Source organism: Diplodia corticola, assembly GCF_001883845.1.
Source record: "Diplodia corticola strain CBS 112549 chromosome Unknown scaffold5, whole genome shotgun sequence".
NCBI classification, from domain to species: domain Eukaryota; kingdom Fungi; phylum Ascomycota; class Dothideomycetes; order Botryosphaeriales; family Botryosphaeriaceae; genus Diplodia; species Diplodia corticola.
This window is the reverse complement of record NW_017971484.1, coordinates 351,168-369,040: the sequence shown is the minus strand read 5'-3', so window position 1 is coordinate 369,040 and position 17,873 is coordinate 351,168. Positions and strand designations below refer to the sequence as shown.

The 17,873-nt window shown below is 56.9% G+C and overlaps 8 protein-coding genes across 8 annotated transcripts; 1 reads left to right on the top strand and 7 right to left on the bottom strand.

Annotated features, from left to right (window-relative positions):
- Positions 1-355: 355 nt before the first annotated feature.
- Positions 356-1,725, bottom strand: BKCO1_5000123 (uncharacterized protein; the record flags this gene model as incomplete). Its single annotated transcript, XM_020276705.1, has 4 exons — positions 356-1,173; positions 1,228-1,401; positions 1,496-1,571; positions 1,630-1,725. 4 exons carry the CDS (start codon positions 1,723-1,725, stop codon positions 356-358), a joined length of 1,164 nt encoding a protein of 387 aa, XP_020134076.1.
- A 318-nt stretch (positions 1,726-2,043) lies between these two features.
- BKCO1_5000122 (uncharacterized protein) lies at positions 2,044-3,140 on the bottom strand (the record flags this gene model as incomplete). The annotated part of the gene is made up of 6 exons (XM_020276704.1): positions 2,044-2,106; positions 2,161-2,348; positions 2,404-2,469; positions 2,532-2,858; positions 2,919-2,994; positions 3,072-3,140. The coding sequence occupies 6 exons, from the start codon at positions 3,138-3,140 to the stop codon at positions 2,044-2,046; spliced, it is 789 nt and encodes a 262-aa protein (XP_020134077.1).
- Positions 3,141-3,690: 550 nt separating this feature from the next.
- Positions 3,691-4,740, bottom strand: BKCO1_5000121 (uncharacterized protein; the record flags this gene model as incomplete). The annotated part of the gene is made up of 4 exons (XM_020276703.1): positions 3,691-4,211; positions 4,276-4,356; positions 4,415-4,616; positions 4,675-4,740. 4 exons carry the CDS (start codon positions 4,738-4,740, stop codon positions 3,691-3,693), a joined length of 870 nt encoding a protein of 289 aa, XP_020134074.1.
- Positions 4,741-5,635: 895 nt separating this feature from the next.
- BKCO1_5000120 (atp-dependent rna helicase) lies at positions 5,636-8,104 on the bottom strand (the record flags this gene model as incomplete). Its single annotated transcript, XM_020276702.1, has 1 exon — positions 5,636-8,104. One exon carries the CDS (start codon positions 8,102-8,104, stop codon positions 5,636-5,638), a length of 2,469 nt encoding a protein of 822 aa, XP_020134075.1.
- Positions 8,105-8,667: 563 nt separating this feature from the next.
- Positions 8,668-9,656, bottom strand: BKCO1_5000119 (cell surface spherulin 4-like protein; the record flags this gene model as incomplete). The annotated part of the gene is made up of 3 exons (XM_020276700.1): positions 8,668-9,190; positions 9,252-9,458; positions 9,520-9,656. 3 exons carry the CDS (start codon positions 9,654-9,656, stop codon positions 8,668-8,670), a joined length of 867 nt encoding a protein of 288 aa, XP_020133942.1.
- Positions 9,657-10,662: 1,006 nt separating this feature from the next.
- BKCO1_5000118 (transaldolase) lies at positions 10,663-11,735 on the bottom strand (the record flags this gene model as incomplete). Its single annotated transcript, XM_020276699.1, has 2 exons — positions 10,663-10,841; positions 10,901-11,735. The coding sequence occupies 2 exons, from the start codon at positions 11,733-11,735 to the stop codon at positions 10,663-10,665; spliced, it is 1,014 nt and encodes a 337-aa protein (XP_020133941.1).
- Positions 11,736-12,666: 931 nt separating this feature from the next.
- BKCO1_5000117 (c6 transcription factor) lies at positions 12,667-14,465 on the top strand (the record flags this gene model as incomplete). The annotated part of the gene is made up of 4 exons (XM_020276698.1): positions 12,667-13,423; positions 13,472-13,591; positions 13,655-13,924; positions 13,978-14,465. 4 exons carry the CDS (start codon positions 12,667-12,669, stop codon positions 14,463-14,465), a joined length of 1,635 nt encoding a protein of 544 aa, XP_020133940.1.
- A 1,412-nt stretch (positions 14,466-15,877) lies between these two features.
- On the bottom strand, positions 15,878-17,021 carry BKCO1_5000116 (uncharacterized protein; the record flags this gene model as incomplete). The annotated part of the gene is made up of 2 exons (XM_020276697.1): positions 15,878-16,912; positions 16,980-17,021. The coding sequence occupies 2 exons, from the start codon at positions 17,019-17,021 to the stop codon at positions 15,878-15,880; spliced, it is 1,077 nt and encodes a 358-aa protein (XP_020133939.1).
- Positions 17,022-17,873: the final 852 nt, after the last annotated feature.

The following is a 17,873-nucleotide window of genomic DNA, read 5'->3' as shown; positions in this document are numbered from 1 at the left end:
ATTGCAAGGCCACGAACAAAAGAAAGGGCAACACAGAGGATTCGGTGTTGATTATCAAACAGCAGCCCTGGGTAGGATTGGCTGCGGTCCAAAGCTCGGGCTGATAGGCATAACCTCTGAGCAGACTTTGCTATTGCTTAACCTTCCAAGATGGAAGATGTATCACTGAATGTAGTTCTTTCCTTTCCAATAGCCGAAGAATACAAGACCATTCCAGCATCCTGTTGCCCGCGAAGAGCAAGTACCATGCTCAGCTCATGTCTTATCCAACAAAACCCACTGAGCCATCCAAACCCATTCGCTTCTGTCCACAGCCTCCACCATACCCCCCTTCCTACTAGTCAGTAGTAAGCACTCAGTTCATCCACCCCTGCACCACCGCCAACACCTCCCCCGCCGTCAACGCGTCCACGATCCTCGTCAGGCACTCCTCGATCTCGGCAAGCATCTCCCCCCTGCACTCGACCGCCACCGCCCGGGCGCCGGCGCCGCCGCCGCCGTTGTTCCGCTGCGCCCGCCGCCACTTGCGCATCGCGGCGTCGAAGCGCCGCTTGAACTCGGGATAGCCCTCGCACGTCTCGCGCGGCTCGAGCGGGCAGTGCCGGCTGCCGTCCGACTCGTAGCGGTCCTCGCGGATGATCAGCGCGGCTTCGCCCATGGTGCGGATGAAGAAGGCGGTGCGGGTTTCGGTCGGGGCGGTGGTGTCCGTGGTGGTGCCCGTGGTGGTGCCCGTGGCGGTGCCCGTGGTGGGGGGCTGGTTGTCTGCGACGACGGGCTGGGTGGCCGGCTGGGCGGGCTGGACAGTAGGCTGGACAGTAGGCTGGGCAGGCTGGACGGCAGGCTGGGAGGCGCTAGAGTGAGGCTGCTCGTGAGCGGACTGAGCGGACTGAGCGGGCTGAGCAGGCTGATCCGACTGAGCGGGCTGATCCGACTGAGCGGGCTGATCCGACTGAACGGGCTGATCAGACTGAACGGGTGTGGCAGGACCGGGGCCGGGGTCTTGGAGGTTGTTGGCTGGCTTGGGCTGCTGCTGCTGTTGCGGCTGCTGCTCTTGATGCTGCTCTTGAACCTCGTCCTGCTGCTGAGAACCGTCGCCAGCGTCGTCGTTGTCACCGCTATCCTCGTCCGTAACAGCAAGGTAATGGGCATTGCCGGACACGGTCGGATCTGGCACTGCGGTCGATGGTTATCTCGCTCTCACAAACACACGACACAAGCACGGCTTACCAAGATCGCCTGGGCCCAGGTCCTTGTACTCCCAGTTGGTGTTGATGAAGCCCGGGGCGTACTCGTTATTGTACGATCCCAACGGCAAGCTTGGAGTGACATTGCGCGTCGAGCGCGGCAGCGAATCAGCGGGGGCGGATGAGGAGGTCGAAGCGTTACGCATCTCGGGTTCCACTGAAGCGAATGGGTTGGTGAGCGGGACGGCGGTCTGCGGACGGGATGGACATGTGGGAGTAGTGCAGAGGAAGTTTTGGGGCCGAAGGCTTACTGCTGATGAGGAGCTGAACGATGCTCTCGTAGGTGCCGGGCGTCTTGCGAATCATGCCGCGGATCACGGCGATGAACTGCGCGGCGGGTTAGTCGCACGTAGATGGGCGGATGTGATGGAGTTGTCAAACTTACGGCGCTGCCGGGGCCAGTGGCCCTCATCTGCTCATCTGTAAGGTCCGGAGGCAAGGCTTGATGCTCCTCAAGGAGCGCGCGTTGCTGGGCGTTCATGGCGCGTGTACGGCGATACCGTTAGAAACTTTGGAGAAGTTTCGGATGAAGGTGGCGGGCGACGAGAAGCGAGCGTCGCGGGGTTGGTGGAGGTTTGTTTTGATGTACGCCGCGGCGGGCCGGAAGAAGCGCGTCGATGCTGCCGGAAGCCAGCAACGCGTGCGGTCAGACTATCCATCCTATGTGCAGAAACTACACTACTGCTTCACACAGGGGATCACGACCTCTGACTGCCAAGTAATAGAAGGAAATGCATTATAGTAGCCGTAATAGTTCAGCTCGTGCAACTGTATCCAGACTAGAAGTTATCCCGCCCCACTACTCCTGCTCATCCTTAGGCTTGACAACGTATTGGTACTCATCGTCGTCGGCGTCGTCATCCTAGTCCGTCATCAGTCGTACATGTCATTTAAACCCGGCCCTAGTTTCACTCACCAGAGCTTGCAGGTATGCTTGACCAGAACACTCTCCCACCATAGCGCTCTTGCCCTTCGAGACCGAAGTCAAAGGCGCTTTGCGCACGATGCGCTTCCAGCGCTGGTGCTCGCAGGTCGACTCAGCCGTGAGTGACCAGGCCTTGCACAAGTCGAACTTGCAGTAACCTTCTGGGTCGTTCGCGTCACCTACATCAATCGTAAGCTAGAAACCAATGATAGTAGCGGAACGAAAGATACTGACACTTGACTTCCTTCGTATATTTGTAGATCGGCGTCCTTGCCTCCGCGGGTTCCTTAGGCAGACACACTTCGATGGATGAATATGAGTTAGTCGAAAATGCTTTACTTTTGGAAGTCGAAGTTACTCACTCTTGTTCTTCTTCATCTCTACGGTGTCGAATATGAAGGACCTGAGATCACCCTGCACACCGCGCTTCTTGTGTTGATTAGGAAGTATAGGAATGCTAGTGTCGTCCTTGACTGAAGCCGGCATGCTAGAAAGAGCAAGTTGGGTGGAGGGCGATGCGCGGAAGCTCATCTGCGGGACAGTCTTCTGCTTGGGGACGGTGCTCTGCTTGGAGACGATGTTCTGCATAAGCATGGTACTCTGTTTGGAACCCGCGATCGTCTTGGATACGGCCGTCTTCTTTGTACTGGCGTTATCTGCGGGACCGCCATGATTGGCGTGCGGGTCCACTACAAGATGTGAAAGTAAGTGGACTTTCCCTCACGATGTGGAGAACACGGCCGACCTACCTTTCCTGACGAGCTCTCCGGTAGCGTCGTAGGATCCCGGCCAGTCAGCGGCAATCACCTCCAGGAGTCCTTCATACTGAGAGGAGGATGCGGAGTTAGCGACGCGTGCAAATGGGATGGTTATCGACATCGTTAGAGTAGGAGCATGCTTACAAGCTCGAAGACAGCCTGCTTTCCTTTGCTTCTAACCTTCTTGAGCAGGCGGCGATCATGGGCATCCATCGTGGCGGTCGTTGCGAATGGCGCTGGAGGAGGGGCGTGTTGTTGTGGGTTAGGAGATATAGACGCGTACGCGCCTGCGTGATACGCGTGACGGAACCAACACAGTACTCGGCGGATGAAGGCTCCACGGCCAAACAAACGTCAGACTCAGCGTCGAATCACGTTTGCGGAGAACCGAGAAAACTTGGTAGATGTCCGTATCCTGCTTTGAATCCTTCTCATGGCCATTGGCGCGTTGTTTCAGGAGTTCAACAATCAGTTCAAACCACTGTCGTGGATACACAGCCCATAAAATGACCAGCATTGAAGATCCATTCAACTGTCTCTGAAGCTGTCTAACCTATGACTGTTTCTTTGTGGCCAAACCAACGAGGCTTACACCACGGATATCTTCTCAATGTGAGGACCCAACCTGTCCCAAACTACACCCTCCGATTTTCTACTCAATCGAAACGTGTTGAAGAGTCCAGTATGAGCCTGGCGACCATCACCGGTCGGCCTCCGTCAGCCAGCCATACTCGCCAACCTTGCAACCAACCACGACTCGTGATCAAACAAAGTCGGCCTCGTCATCATCATCATCATCATCTTCCTCATCGCTGTCCACATCTGCATCGTACTCGCTGAGGTCGCTGTCATCGTCGCTCGGCTCGCTCGGCTCGGCCTTGATCTCAAAGCTGCCCTCGCTGCTGCCGCCGTCCTCGGAGTCCTCATGGTCCCGCACAACGAAGGCCCTGTCGTAGTTTTCCGGGACACCCACCCACTCGTTTTCAAATGGATCGCGGTCAACCGTAATGGCGCGCCACATGATGCGACGCCTCTGGCGCCTATTCTCCCTATTCAGCCAATCCTCGCACTCCTCACGAACAGCCTTCGCATCGACCATCAGCTCCTTGACCGAGTTGGCCTTCTCCTTGTCCTTGTTGACTGCGCGCCTCTCCAAGACCTGCTGGACGGGCGAGAGCGCTTCGTACGCAGCGCGCGCGCGGGCGTCGTCGACGTAGATCGTGTGGGGGCAGATGGCGCCGGGGTGCTCCAAGTGGCAGCGACAGATCGTTCCGGCAGGCGAGACTGTTGGTCAGTGGGGGCAAGACAGGTTAGTCGTACTTTGGAAGCGCGCGAGTGAGACACTGACTGGCGACGACACCGCCGGAGGGCTTCTGGGCAATGGCCATGCGCTTGTAGGGCTTGGCGGCTTGCGGGCTTTCGGCGTCTGCTGTTCGAGTGTCAGTGGTTGTCTCACTTGAGGTGCTCGCCGATAGTGAAGCACTTACACTCTGCGGCCCTCTTCAGGGACGGACGCTCGAGGAGCATGAGATCGGGGTGGTGCGGGACGGATCTCTTCTTGGACGGGGTCTCGAACAGAGGGAAGTCCGGGGCCTTCCTCTTCCTCGGAGCGGAGGGTTCGATCGGGACAAGTTGCTGGTGCGGCGGAGTTTTGGGCAGCTCACGTTGACCCCAGCTAGAGCTCGAGCCCTGTGACAACGATGAGCCAGCGGATGCAGTTTGCGCGATCTGAAGGGGTGAAGCTCACAGAGCGGAACGGGTCGTGATGCTGTTCACTGTCCTCATCGAAGCGATTGCCATGTTGACGCTGCATGGTGGGCAGCTTGACGCGTGACGGCTATGGTTGGCTGGTCGATGGTGAAGTGAGAAGGAAGTCTGACGTTGAGCGAGAGGGGCGCCAAATATATGAGCGTCGGCACTTGGAAGCAGACCAGACTCGGCAGCTGATCATATGGCTGGTCGCTCACGTGATGCGATATCATGCTTGAGGCGGCGCCTCTCACTCCGTGTCAAGCTCTGTCGGGTAAACATGCCTCGTATCAAAGTGACGTACAGAGAAGGTACTGTTCTTGGCAAGAACGAAGGGCTATATGGTGATTGAGGCCGGGAAAAGACAATTCGCGGATGGACTCAAGAGAGTAGCACGTCCTCGTAAGTAGTTGGAGGCCCGGCTGTGATTCAGACAGAAGCTCAAGTAGGGAAGGTTGATTTGAGCATCAGTATCTCACACCCATCCCATCACGGACATATACACACAAGAAGCTGATCAAGTAGCTTTCTCATTCAGAAACCACGGAGCCAATGCGTATTTTCCCTGAGAGAACACAGCATGGCGATAAGATTCATCCAGTAAGATATTTGAATACTCCATAGGTGATGCCCCGCGATTCAATCCGAACGCAGAATTAAGTGTATCGAACCCTTGAGCCTCACCGCCGAACACCATCCGTTAACGAATGCAAAGACTTGACAGTGAGTGAACTCACGTACCCTCCTCGACGAGCTTTTTGAGGCGGCCGTAGAAATCTTGGAGTTCGAAAGGCAGCTGTGGGAGATGAAATGTCAGATCGAAAGTGTAGATATTCGTCACCCAAAATGGCGTGTGTCAAGATCTAAATCGATTGCGATTGACCGGGTATATCTACACTCTACAACATCTGCCCCATCCCTGCCATCTACCTCTACGACATCTACCTCACCCCTGCCATCTACGCCGCCCGCCCGCCACTCAATCCCTCCACGACCCAATCCAGCCTCACGGCGCTCACACCGCGCGCATAGCTCCGATTCGTAAACACAAACTCGGAAAACACAATCGCCTCGACCTTCTTCCCGAACAGCACGCTGCTCGGATGAATCTGCACCGTCTGGTTGCCGACCATGGTGCGATAACTGCCATCGGGCATCAACCGCGCCGTGTTGGGCGCAAAGCCCCTCAACAGCGACAACAACACGTCCGTCGCCACCGCCTCTGTGACAGCCTCCCCCCCAGCCGCCTCGGCGACGGCGTGGGCCGCGGGATCGAACAGGCCGAGCCGGGCGCACAGCGCGCGCAGCTGTTTGCGGACGTCCATGACGTTCTGCATGGCGCGGTGCGAGACGAAGCGGCGGTCGCACCAGGCCCTGCGGTCGGCGCGTTCGGCGGCGAACGCGCGCACCGCCGCGAGCAGCGTGAGGTGGTCGCCCTCGCGGCGGACGAGCTCGCGGCGCGCGAGCTCCGCCTGCTCGCGCCGCTCCTCGGTCGCGACGGCGAGGAACACCGTCTCGACGCTGAGCGCGGCGACGACGTCGATGGCGTGCGCGACGACGCGGCCGCGCGCCTCGGACGCGGCCTCGACGATGCAGCGGCCCAGCGTGGGCGGGAGCGGGAGCTGGGCGATTTGCTGGCCGACGGGGCTGATGTCGCCCGTGTCGGTGAGGGCGCCGAGCTGGAAGAGGAGGAGGAGGGCCTTTTCGAGAGCTTCGCGGGGCGGGGGGTCGAGGAAGGGGAAGTTGAGGACGTCGTCGACGCCGCGGGCTTTCATTGTGAGCAGGGCTGCGCTCAGGTCGCAGCGGAGGATTTCGGGCGTGGTGTCCTTTTGGAGAGTGAGGTAGTCTTTTTCGGTGTAGAGGCGGTAGCAGTTGCCTGCAGCCTCACGGCCGGCACGGCCCTTGCGTTGGATGGATGCGGACTGCGAGATTGGTTTGACGAGGAGAGAGTCGAGGTTGAGTTGCGGTCTGAATTGCTTGATCTTGGACTTTCCACAATCAATGACGTGACGTACGCCAGGGACGGTGACTGAAGTCTCAGCAATGTTGGTGCTCAGAATGACTTTCCGTGTTCCCCGGGGAGCCGGCTGAAAGACGCGTTGCTGGAGATTTTGAGGGAGTGCTGCAAAAAGAGGGAGAGTAAGGATCTTGGGCAGCTCAGGCCCTAAACCGGCTGCGTATTCGTTGACCAACTTCTCAAGAGCTTCAACAGTGTCTTGGCCCGTCAAAAACACCAAAATGTCTCCTGGGAGTGGCTCCTTGTGGTGCACCTGGAATATAGTCTTGAGCGCAGCCTCGACGAAGTCCTGGGTGGGGCTTGGCAGGTAGTTGACCTTGACCGGGAACATGCGTCCTTCGATGTAGCATGCCGATATCGAGTCATGGTGCTTGGTTACTGCCTCGGAACCTTTGGTGCCATTAACAGTTGCTTCAGCAGACCTTTGCGGTAGTGCGCCCTGTTTATCCTTCTTCTTCCCATCTTTCGACGGCTTGGGAGCCGTCGTGCCATTGGCCTCGATGGTCCTGTCCGGTAATGTCACGGTGGTCTTCCCTTCTGCCTCGTTAAATCCTTCGTCAAAGAATCTAAGCAGTCTTTGGGTATCAGCCGTGGCACTCATAACGACGACCTTCAGCCTCCGTCCGTTCCTATGTTTGTTCCAGTCCCCGCAGACGATCCTCCTCAGAAAGCCCAGCACCAGATCCACGTTGACGCTCCGCTCGTGGACTTCATCCACAACAACGGATCCATAAGCCTTCAACCACGGGTCGCGAAGCAGCTCCTGCAACAGCATACCCTCGGTCAAGAACTTGACCCGCGTACTCGGCGACGTCGACACGTCAAAACGCACGCTGTACCCGACCCTGCTCGCGGGCGACGACGCGCCCAGCGGCGTGCCCATCTCGTCGGCGACGCGGCGCGCCAGCGAGATGGCGGCGACCCGGCGCGGCTGGGTGATGGCGATCATGGCCTTGTCGCCGAGCCAGGGCTCGGCGAGCAGGAACTGCGGCACCTGCGTCGACTTGCCCGAGCCCGTCTCGCCGACCAGGATCAACACGTCCCTGGCGTCGCGCAGCGACGCCCGGATTTCGTCTTGGTGCGCCCAGATGGGGAGGGACTTGCGCACGGGGAGCAGCTGGTCGCGCTTCTTCGCCAGCGGCCCGGATGAGCGCTTGTCGCCGCTGCTGCTGCCGTGCGGGCCTTCGCGAACATGTTTCTTGTGGTTGTGGGGAGAGGCGGTGTGCTCGTGCTTTGCGGGTTTCTTCGAGTCTTGGGAGGGTCTTGGGCCGTTTGTGGATGGTTTTTCGTCGCGGTCGCGCTTGCGCTTTTTGCTGGGGTTGAGGCACTCCTTGTCGTGCTTGATCGATGTATTGGAGGGTTTCAAGGTGTTTCCGGCGCCCCCGAGGGTGGTGCGCACGCGTTCGGACATCTTGTGGTGGAATTTGTCGGAGGTGAAGCTGCGGAGGTGAGGCGTGAAGGCCGCACCAAAAATTTCGACAGGGATCACGATTAGATTAGATCGGACCATCTCCGTCCAGCTCCCGACACTCCATCCCGCCGGTTCTACCTTGGGTGCACAGCCAATACAATACAGCAAATTCAATTTTCGTATTCCTGGCTGCTAGTTGCAGACTAAACTGCTTTTGCATGGAAATTTTGAGTTGTCATAGTAGACTTCTGTGATTTCATCAAGTGTTCAGAGGCATACCAGCGATACGGAAAGATATGGCGTATGGGGAATCCAGTTAATTGCTGGTATGTAATTCTGTCGAGAGTCGAGCAGGCGACAGATATATGAGAGAGCATGAAAACCTTCCCAAGATACATCAACATTGAAATGCTAGGAGAGCGCATAAAGCTTGGCATGGTGCTATTTTGTCTTTCATTCCTATCGAATCACGTTTTTCCCATATTGAACCAGTCGTTAATCAAGTCGGATGAATTGATCTTGTAATTTTAAAACGGTATGAGACCAGCAGTGAGCTCCAGCATTTAACACGCGGTCCCCCCACTGGCAAACGCCTTCAGATACCGCGCCCACAGCGTCGCATCCGGCCAAACCTGATAGTCGGCATCGTCGGTGAACCACAGCGTCCTCACGCCGGTGTTCCCCTTCAGCTCATCGACAAGGGCGCCGACATCGGCGCACGCCGTCGCCTTGGGCACGCCGTGCAGCATCACGGCCAGCTTCGCGTCGTCGACGTTCAGCGCCCAGATGGCCGCGTCCACCGTGTCCTCGTTCGCCACCCACGTCGCGTACGCCTCCTCGTACACGAGCGAGAGATCGGGCACGATGGTGGTGTCGGTCGCGTTGTAGAGGTACGACCGGGCGGGCGGGTAGCCCGGGTTGGTGACGACGTAGGGGGTCGCGGAGAGGCCGGTGGAGGCGAAGGAGCGGGTGTATTTGGTGGCGGATTGCATGTAGGTTATCTTTGCGGTGGCGGCGTCGCTGGGGGCCTCGTCGAAGAAGATGCCATCTACCGAGAGGGCGGTGTTTTTGGAGGTTGCAGGCCAGCTGCGTGTGGAGGGGCCCCCGTGTTAGTCGGTTGTGCAGTTGGCGGTTTGTTCAGACTTACCTTGCGTATTTGGCGACTTCGGCCTTGACGGTGGGTAGCGCTTTGTTGGTGTAGTTCACAGCGACGTAGCCGACCAGGCGGACATTTTTGTAGGTCCGCAGCTTGAGGATCTCGCGTTGATAGTTCGCATCGGGGAGCGTTGCGGCGCCGGGGCCGCTCTCGGGGTTGACGATGACGTTGAACTTGACGTTGGGGTAGTTTTTGATTCTGTTGGTGGGGGTATGAGGGTTAGCTTTCGTGACCGAGGTAGCATGTTGCGGATGCTCACTGGGTGTAAAGAGGCTGCCAGGTAGTTGCAGTCTCCGGGTAGATGTAGGCCGGGACGAGCGCGGCGGCGGCAACATTCACCTGGGCGTTGACCAGCTGTGCGCCCAAAGCGAGCAGGCAGAGTGCGCGTTTCAACATGGCTACGGATGGGCCAAACGAATAATTGGCGAGCGAGGGGCTGTGGTTGACAATGACTACCAGTGTCGCTATGCGACTATATATACCTCCAGGCCTTCATATGCCGGAGGAGCCGTACCTTGTATTTGAGATCCATTGTTATGGCGTTCTAGCCAGCTTCTAGTCCCCTAGCCGAGCCGTGCAACCCAGGTATACGAGCTGAGAGTCCCTGGAACAAATGGAAACGGTTAGGCCATCCACCGCTGTTTGTTGGTGTGGGGGCTGAATCGACCAGCCTCGTCCCAGCACCTTACCAAATGCGGCAGTTCGGCTTTGAAATGCGGGGCTCTCGCCCGCTGCTAAAAACTCGTCTCCGTGGAGAAGTCATCTCAAGACACAACCATCACCAAAGGTTCATCATGCCACCAACACATGCTTTTTGATCCCTCTACCAGCCATGTTTCGTCCTTCATACAACGTCAAACATCCATTGATGGCGTACCGGGCGCACCACATGACTAATGGCAGCAGTGGCGAGAGATCGTCATGCAATAAGGATGATATTAATGGCTTGAGCCCAGATGTCCCGATCCCGGGTTTCGCCGTTGTTCGTTGCGATCATGATGTCAGAAGCCACTAGTTAAAGCTCATCAAGCTGCGGGCCGACCCAGACGCATCCAAGATCGATTGCGGGGCTGAATTTGCATCTCCGCCTGTGGCTTGGGCCGTTCAAGATGTGATATGCTCTGCACTGCGACGTGGTACATTCAAATTCCCTGGGGCGATTTCGCAATGCTATTGCAGAATTGGCGTTGCACCGGTATCGCTATGCCTAGAATGAATTGCTCCAGAAGTCGAGGTGGAACACAAGAGGCTGGACGTCGTACTAAGAGGGCTTGCTTTTGAGAAGGTGTCTCATTTTCACCGACGAACAGATCTCGTTCGACTTACAGCTTCCAACGAGGGCCCCGAGTCGCGGCCATTGTTGGATACTCCCCGATCAGAACACTGGCACTATCTCTACCATCTACGCGGCCTCCAGCAGTTCCTTCAAAGCTGCTTTCGTAGCCTCAGCATCCCTCAAAAACTGCCGCATCATGTCCGTCATCTTATCATGCGCCGCATGATCATTGAAAAGATCCATCCTGAACGCCGCCTCATCGTTGGCGTACGACTTGTCCTCCACCGACCCATCCACCTTCGCAACTGTCAAACGATGTCAGCTCAGCCCAACAACAAACCAAACGCACCCGAGCACTACTCACCCTTCTCCCTCACCAACACCGGCTTCATCTCCACCTCCGCCTCCTTCAACTCCTGCAACAACCCCACATTCATCGTCATCAGATCCAACCCGCACAGCTCCCTACACTCCTCCACACTCCGCATGCTCGCCCCCATCACCTCCGTCTCCACCCCGCGCGCCCTATACCACTCCCACAACCGCCTACACATCACGACCCCAGGATCCTTCGCACCCGAGTAATCCACCCCCGGCCTCTTCGCATGCCACCAATCGAGCGTGCGCCCCACAAACGGCGACACCAGCGTCGCGCGCACCTCGGCCGCGCGCACGCCCTGCGGATGCAATCCAAACACGAGCGTCACGTTGCAGGCGATGCCCTCGCGCTCGAGCGCCTCGCACGCCGCGAACCCCTCCCACGTCCCCGGCACCTTGACCAGCACCCGCGCGCGCCCCACGCCGCGCGCCTCGTACGCGGCGATCAGGCGCCGCGCGTAGGCGATGGTCGCGGCGGCGGAGAAGGCGTGGGCGGGGTCGACTTCGGTCGAGACGCGGCCGGGGACGTGCGCGAGGATCTCGCAGCCGAAGGAGACGAGGAGGTGGAGGAGGGCGGCGTCGATTTGCGCGGGGGTGGCGGAGGAGGGTGAAGAGGACGGCGAGGGGTGGGCGGCGCGGGCGTGGGCGACGGCGGCGCGGAGGAGGTGCGCGGATTGCGGGAGGCGGAGGGCGGTGAGGATGTGCGAGGGGTTGGTTGTGGCGTCGGTGGAGGCGTAGGCGGAGAGGGCGGCGAAGTCGCCCGTGTCGGCGACGATGGTGGTGTGGGCGCGGAGTTGGTCGAGGGAGGACGTGGGGGGCATGGTGGGTGTTGGTGGGGGTGGTGTAGGCTTTGTCTATTTTTTTTTTTGGTGACGACTTATGAGGGAAATATCCTGTGTTTTGTTAGTGTGCCTTGACAGGCTGGCATCGTTCTTTATGTAGGGGCAAGCTCCCAGTAGGTATTGCTGTTGCGTGATCCCTTTCCGGGGCCGGAGGGCCGGTGGATGTCGTGGCCGGGCGTCTCCGGCGCCGGAAAAGCCGGTCGATGTCGTGACGGAGACTGAACCTTTACAAAAAAAAATCAGAACCTGACCCCGCATATGCCTCAGACTCTCTTTTCCAACTCCCATTGCCGCAACCACAGTTGGTGATAAAAAGAAATTGACCTACGGCGATCCTTGGTGTGGGCAATTGAAGCAAGTACACCGACATAGATGTAAGTATGAACGGCCTTGCTTCATCAGTAGCCGAGGCCGATATCCGGAGGGAGGTGCGAGTATTAAAGCAATACGAATGCATCCAGATATAGGATTCCGCGGCCCGTGTAGGTGGGTCAATGTCTTTCATCACCCACCGTGCAACCGAGTCTGAGCCGGACGCCTCTCCGGCCAGAACTTTCAAGGCGTGTCGACATTGCCGCCGGCTAAAGATGCGCTGCGAGGGGAATCGAGTTCCGCCCTGCCAGAGATGTGCATCTTCCGGTATTGAATGCCATTACGATGTGGTTGAATCCTCCAAGAAACGTAAGCGTGTCGAGGGAGACGATCTGCGAGAGGAGATCCGGACGCTGCAGCGTCACGTTTCTTCGCTGAGTGAAGCATGTAGCAGGCCTACTGCATCGATAGCGGTAGACACGTATGCTGCAGATATACCCGAACAACTGGTCTTTGAGTCAAATTCGAGGGAAGAGAGCGACTTGTCCCCAGAGCAGCTTAGTGCTCCAGTCAGTGCTGTGCATGACTTGGCCCCAGCATGCACTCCAACGGCCCCGTCAAGGAATGCCCATTCGCTTCTTTCAAGTACAAAACCATCCGAGTCTTCAGGTTTCGGCCAGTCTACAGACGTGGTCACGAGATTCTCGATAAACGAAGATCAAGCTCGTCGGCTTTTCAACATGTCCGTAACCGATTCCCGCCTCAGGCCCGTATGAACTTCCTGGTTTTAACAAACGATAGATACATGATCGGAAGCAATCCCTACCTCCCTCTCTTTGAACCGACTTTGGATACATTCGATAAGATTCGCCAGTCTTCGTCTCTCCTCCTTGCGTCCATCCTCTCGGTTGCGAGCAGGACTGAGGATGGGATGGAGCATCTATCTGGACTTTTCCGTGAAGAAGCAAACAGGCTGGCAGGAGAAAGTCTTTTTGACAATGTGGCCAGGCCCGAAACTGCCCAGGCTTTGCTAATCCTTGCTGCGTGGTCGGAAAAATCTTGGTTCGCTTTAAGCCATGCCGTCAATGTGGCTTTGGACCTCGGCATCGACAGTTCCTTGAGCACATTGACTGCAGAAGCAAGCTTGCCGATCAAAAGTCTGATCAAACTGGGTCGAGAGACGCGCACCTGGCTGATAATCTACCATTTGGAACGCGAGATCGCATTCGGCACCGCTCGGAAATCTCGTGTGGCTCGAGTCGAGGAAGATGGGCTTCGAGCATTCCGTCATCACGCTTGTTCGCGCCATTTGGATGTTCGTTTCCTGTCCATTATTGACCTCGTGCAGCTACGAGGTAAGTGTGTGAACCCAACACGTATGCTGTTTGCTCACGTATCCGCAGAGAAGTGGCAGACAATCATTGAAGGTTATACGAATATTGCAGCTGACGCCATGGATCTCGTGCGGGATGCAAAAGAATCCTTCCATGCCTGGGAGATGAACTGGGACCAGCAACATGACGGTGAGGATCCGAACTTCCATGAAGCACCGGATGGTTACCCAACGTATCTGACATGTGGCGCAGATCGCGAGTACGACATGGCTTCATTCCAACGAGTCAGCTTGACTGTTCAAAGAAACTATGCAACAATCCTTGTCTACTGTGAAATCCTCAGCGAACTGCAAAGACAGAAGTCTGGAGGCAGTCGTGTCGTCTTGGATGCGTTCCACCAACTGAGCCGAGAGACACTGATATCGGCGACTGATCATCTTCAATTCATCACGAGCACAAGTTCATTTAAATGGCAGTTGAAGTTCTCGCCAACATACTCTGCACTGACCATCGCTTTTTCAGGTGAGTCCTATGAACCGCCAGCCGTAAAAAGTAGTTACTAAGAGATTCTGCAGCGGCTCTGGCGCTCACCCTCGCGAAGACACACCCCACTATCTCACACGAACGGTCTCTCGTCGCCATTATCCAGGAAATATCAAGTATACTCGCCGAGTACCCGAATCAGAAGTTTCATCGGCTGGTCGAATCCTTTCTGAAAAGAACGTCAGTGAGAAGCACATCCTCTCGACCCCAGCCTGAGCAGAAAACCGCCACCACAACGACGCAGGGCCCAAATCCAACGCAGTCGACATCGACGCATAGGAGGCACGTCGATGATTTCTCCCAAACTACTGATACCACCTCCCTCAACCTCCACAGCGGTCAGAATCCAGGGTGTGCGCCTACCATCAGCGCGTTCGCCAACACCGCCAGTCTGTTCAGCCCGCCGGACATGACTTTTCCGCACGATAAAGAGTTGGAAGCGATCCTTGGCCTACCTGCTGAGAGCTGGTTTCTCGACCCGTTCTCGCTAGAAGGATTCAGTTTTGATGGTGGGGCCTGAGGTCGGGAATGGTGCAACCCGATGAGAAACAGCGGGCAAGCTGCGCCCCATAGGCCATGAGCGTATAGACGTATTTCAGCTTTTTGCAGCGTTTTTTTTTTTTTTCGTACGGAGGCCGGGGATGTTGCTCGGAGTAGTCGGAAATCTACCCTTGGTGATATGGCACTGGGCACTACGACCAAGTAAAGCGAGATCAATACAGTATATAAAGCAACCGCAGTATTTGAAAATGACCTCTACTCGTTCATCGCAAATACACCCCTTGAATCGTTGAGAAAAGGAACAAGTCGCTGGCTCCTGTTTGGCCTCGGTGGCTCACGAGTGGTGAGGTCTGTGAACCTGCAAAATCGCCACAGTGGATGTCGCTGGGTAGCTGTGTGGCAGTTGTAAGCTTGGACATTTGCTCTGGTATTGCAAGGTGTCAGCATGGGTTGTGTGATGGTCGCTTTCGCTGTCCACCAATCCCTTCCTCGGCAACAGCCTGCTCATGTTGGCGCGTTCTGGGGTTCATTCTAATGCTGAGCAGTTGAATATAATGGCTACAATCTGCCCTTTTCCCATAACACCTCCATCTACTGTTTCAAACAGTTCATCTTCTTCGATGGTCTAGTGGTGATGATTTCCGCTTGTCAGCAATCCCTGTTACTGCAAGCGCGGGAGACCGGGGTTCGGTGAGATTCCATGTTCGATCCTTCTTCTTGCCACCTTGCTAACAAACAACAGATTCCCCGTCGGAGAGAAATACCTTTTTTTTTTTTTTGCTCCACGTGATGATCTGCCAATATTCCATCCGCCCCTTCGCGTTTTGAGGCAACTATGTATGGCCATCCCAGCAACCATGGATTTTCCTACCTAGCTGGTAGGATGAGACGTTGATTTTTGCTACCCAGCTAGTCGGATTGCCGGGACCCCGCGAGTTGGGACTTGGGATGTCTCGCGGCACGGACCGTTGAACGATCTGGCGCCGATCCAGCCACGTTCCCGGCGCGCGGGGCACGCGTCCACTTACCTATTTATGATTGCATAAGAGTAATGCACGGTGTACAATTAAGCCGGTAACCTCCAAGATGGTTTATGTTGGAAATGTAAGTTGACCACGAAAGGCCAAATGCCTAGTTACAATCTAATGTTTTGTCATGTCGCCGAGGCTACTGAGGGCGACAGCTGTTGGGTGTTGCTCGAGCTTATGAGGACGATAGAGCTTCCTTCTGCCTTGTCAACCGATCGCATTACCTTACCTTACTACCTCTCGTCTTCCCACGCCTGTAGTCGGCTTCCCGGTTCCTGCTCATGCTAAGAAAATTTGGTCCGACTGGACCTCACTTGGGGCCGGGCGTGAATATGTAGGCTGATGGCGTTGGTGGAGATGCTGATCAAGTCTGACTGCTAAACTCGACGGAGAAGGTGCTACTTCACATTTCCACCACTTTGTGCCCATCCATCTGAAGGTCTGCTTTGCCCGACGACTTCAGCTTCATGCCCATCCGTACTGCCCAATCATCCCGGCCGGTCTCGTTGACCAGCTCCTCCACAAGATGCAGCCGTCTCTCATACGGCTTCCTCTCCCCATCCACTTTCACAATGCATCCTCGCATCTGCAGGTCATGAGTCGACACATTCGCAACCGCAAGCAACCCAACCGACCCAATCATAAGTGCCAGCAAAAGAACCTTCCCCGCCTGCTGAACATTCGCCGCCAGCGCCGCGCCCAGGTACACAATCAGCGTCGCGAACGCAGTCACCCAACTCTCCACCGAGTTCTCATCCCGCAGCCACTGCCCGGACGTCACCGCCTTCAAGTCGTCCGTGTACCCCCTCATCCTCACCCACCGGTCCTGGCTCAGCAGGATCAGCAGGTCCCCCTCCGCCCCGGGCTCCCGCGCCCCCGTCCACGACCCGGCCGCATTGTTCCGCAGCCGGATCACGACGACGTTGCACGCGCGCGACAGCACCAGGATGCCGACGACGCCCAGCCCCCACCAGTCGCGCATGAGGGCCAGCAGCGCGACGACGGCCAGCGCCCACAGCACCGCCGCCAGGTACGCGGCGCACGACACGGCCGTCGCGTTGCGGTGCGAGAAGAGGTGCGCGGCGATCCACGAGCGGAAGCGCATCCCGTCGGCGGGCAGCCGCGTCACCGCCAGCGTGGTGAGCTGCCCCGTGCGGCCGACGTTCTGCAGGTAGTACACCGTCGCCGGGTTCTCGACGCGGAAGACGTAGCCCGTCGTCATGGCGCCGCAGGCGGGGTACTCGCCGCCGTTGAGCTCCGTCGCGCGCTGCTGGAGGTGGATGCCCGGGCAGATGACCAGGGCGTCGAGGAGGGTGGCGGTGCCGGTGAGGGCGGTGCGGGCTTGCACCGTTGTGAGGTCCGCGAGCGCGACGAGCCCGGCTGCGTCGAGGGAGAAGCTGGGGGCTTGGAGCTGCAGGTGGCGGGTGCCTAGGATCATCTGCGGGAGGTTTTGTTTAGCTGTGCGATGGCGTGCGGTGGATGGGGTCGTTGGGTATTGCACTGACTTTGCTTGGGATGTACATGGTCAGTCGGTGGAGCAAAGCCATGGCTGCGAGGGCATGCTCTTGCAAAGACCTCGCGATGGTCAGGCAAAGAGGCTGAATGTTCATATTTGCGAGCTGGCGGGAACGATGATCGGTGTGGAGGACGAGGCTGATGTTGCGGACCCGACATGCACTGTTGCCTTCAGCTGCGGGGTCTTTCAGAGCTTCAGCTGAGTAAGGCGCCGTGAACACGGGATAGTTGCGTTGTGATGTAGGCCTGGGAACGATTGGCTGCAGTGTTCGATCTTGATAGGCTCCCTCGCTATCCATGTACAGGGATGCAGCACATACCATCCAATGCCCTACATGAGTTGCTTGTTTTTCGCGAGACTTGATAAAGCCACACGAACGCCAACATGGCTGAATCCAGCCGATATGACTATCACATTTCACAAGCAGGCTCAGTAAGCCAGTGACACGCATGATCATATGATCCTCACTCGGATTCGCTATTCCCGTGGCCTATGAGCTCCTGATTCACAAGCCAAAGATCCGCTGGAACATGAAAGACACAGCCTTGACGGTGCTGACATGCATCGTCGGCCTCAAAAGCGGCTTCGTGGCGGATAGTATTGCGCCGTCTTCAGCTGAGGACGACCATGGTCTAGGGTCAAGCAGAGCTCGCAGCTGATCGAGAAATGATGAAGTGAAGTTCTGCGCTTTCGACCGGTAAAGGTTTATCGGGTGCTTCTACCGGACAAAATGACTCATCTGCTCGCAAAGCCAAGAACCCACTGAACACTGCACAGCTGCCACCTTTTGCGCAGAATTTGCTCATCCTCCTATATCGGGTTGTGTGCCTTGAATAGTAATTTAATAACAAAATTAGGGGCAGCTGAATGCCCGACTGTTTGA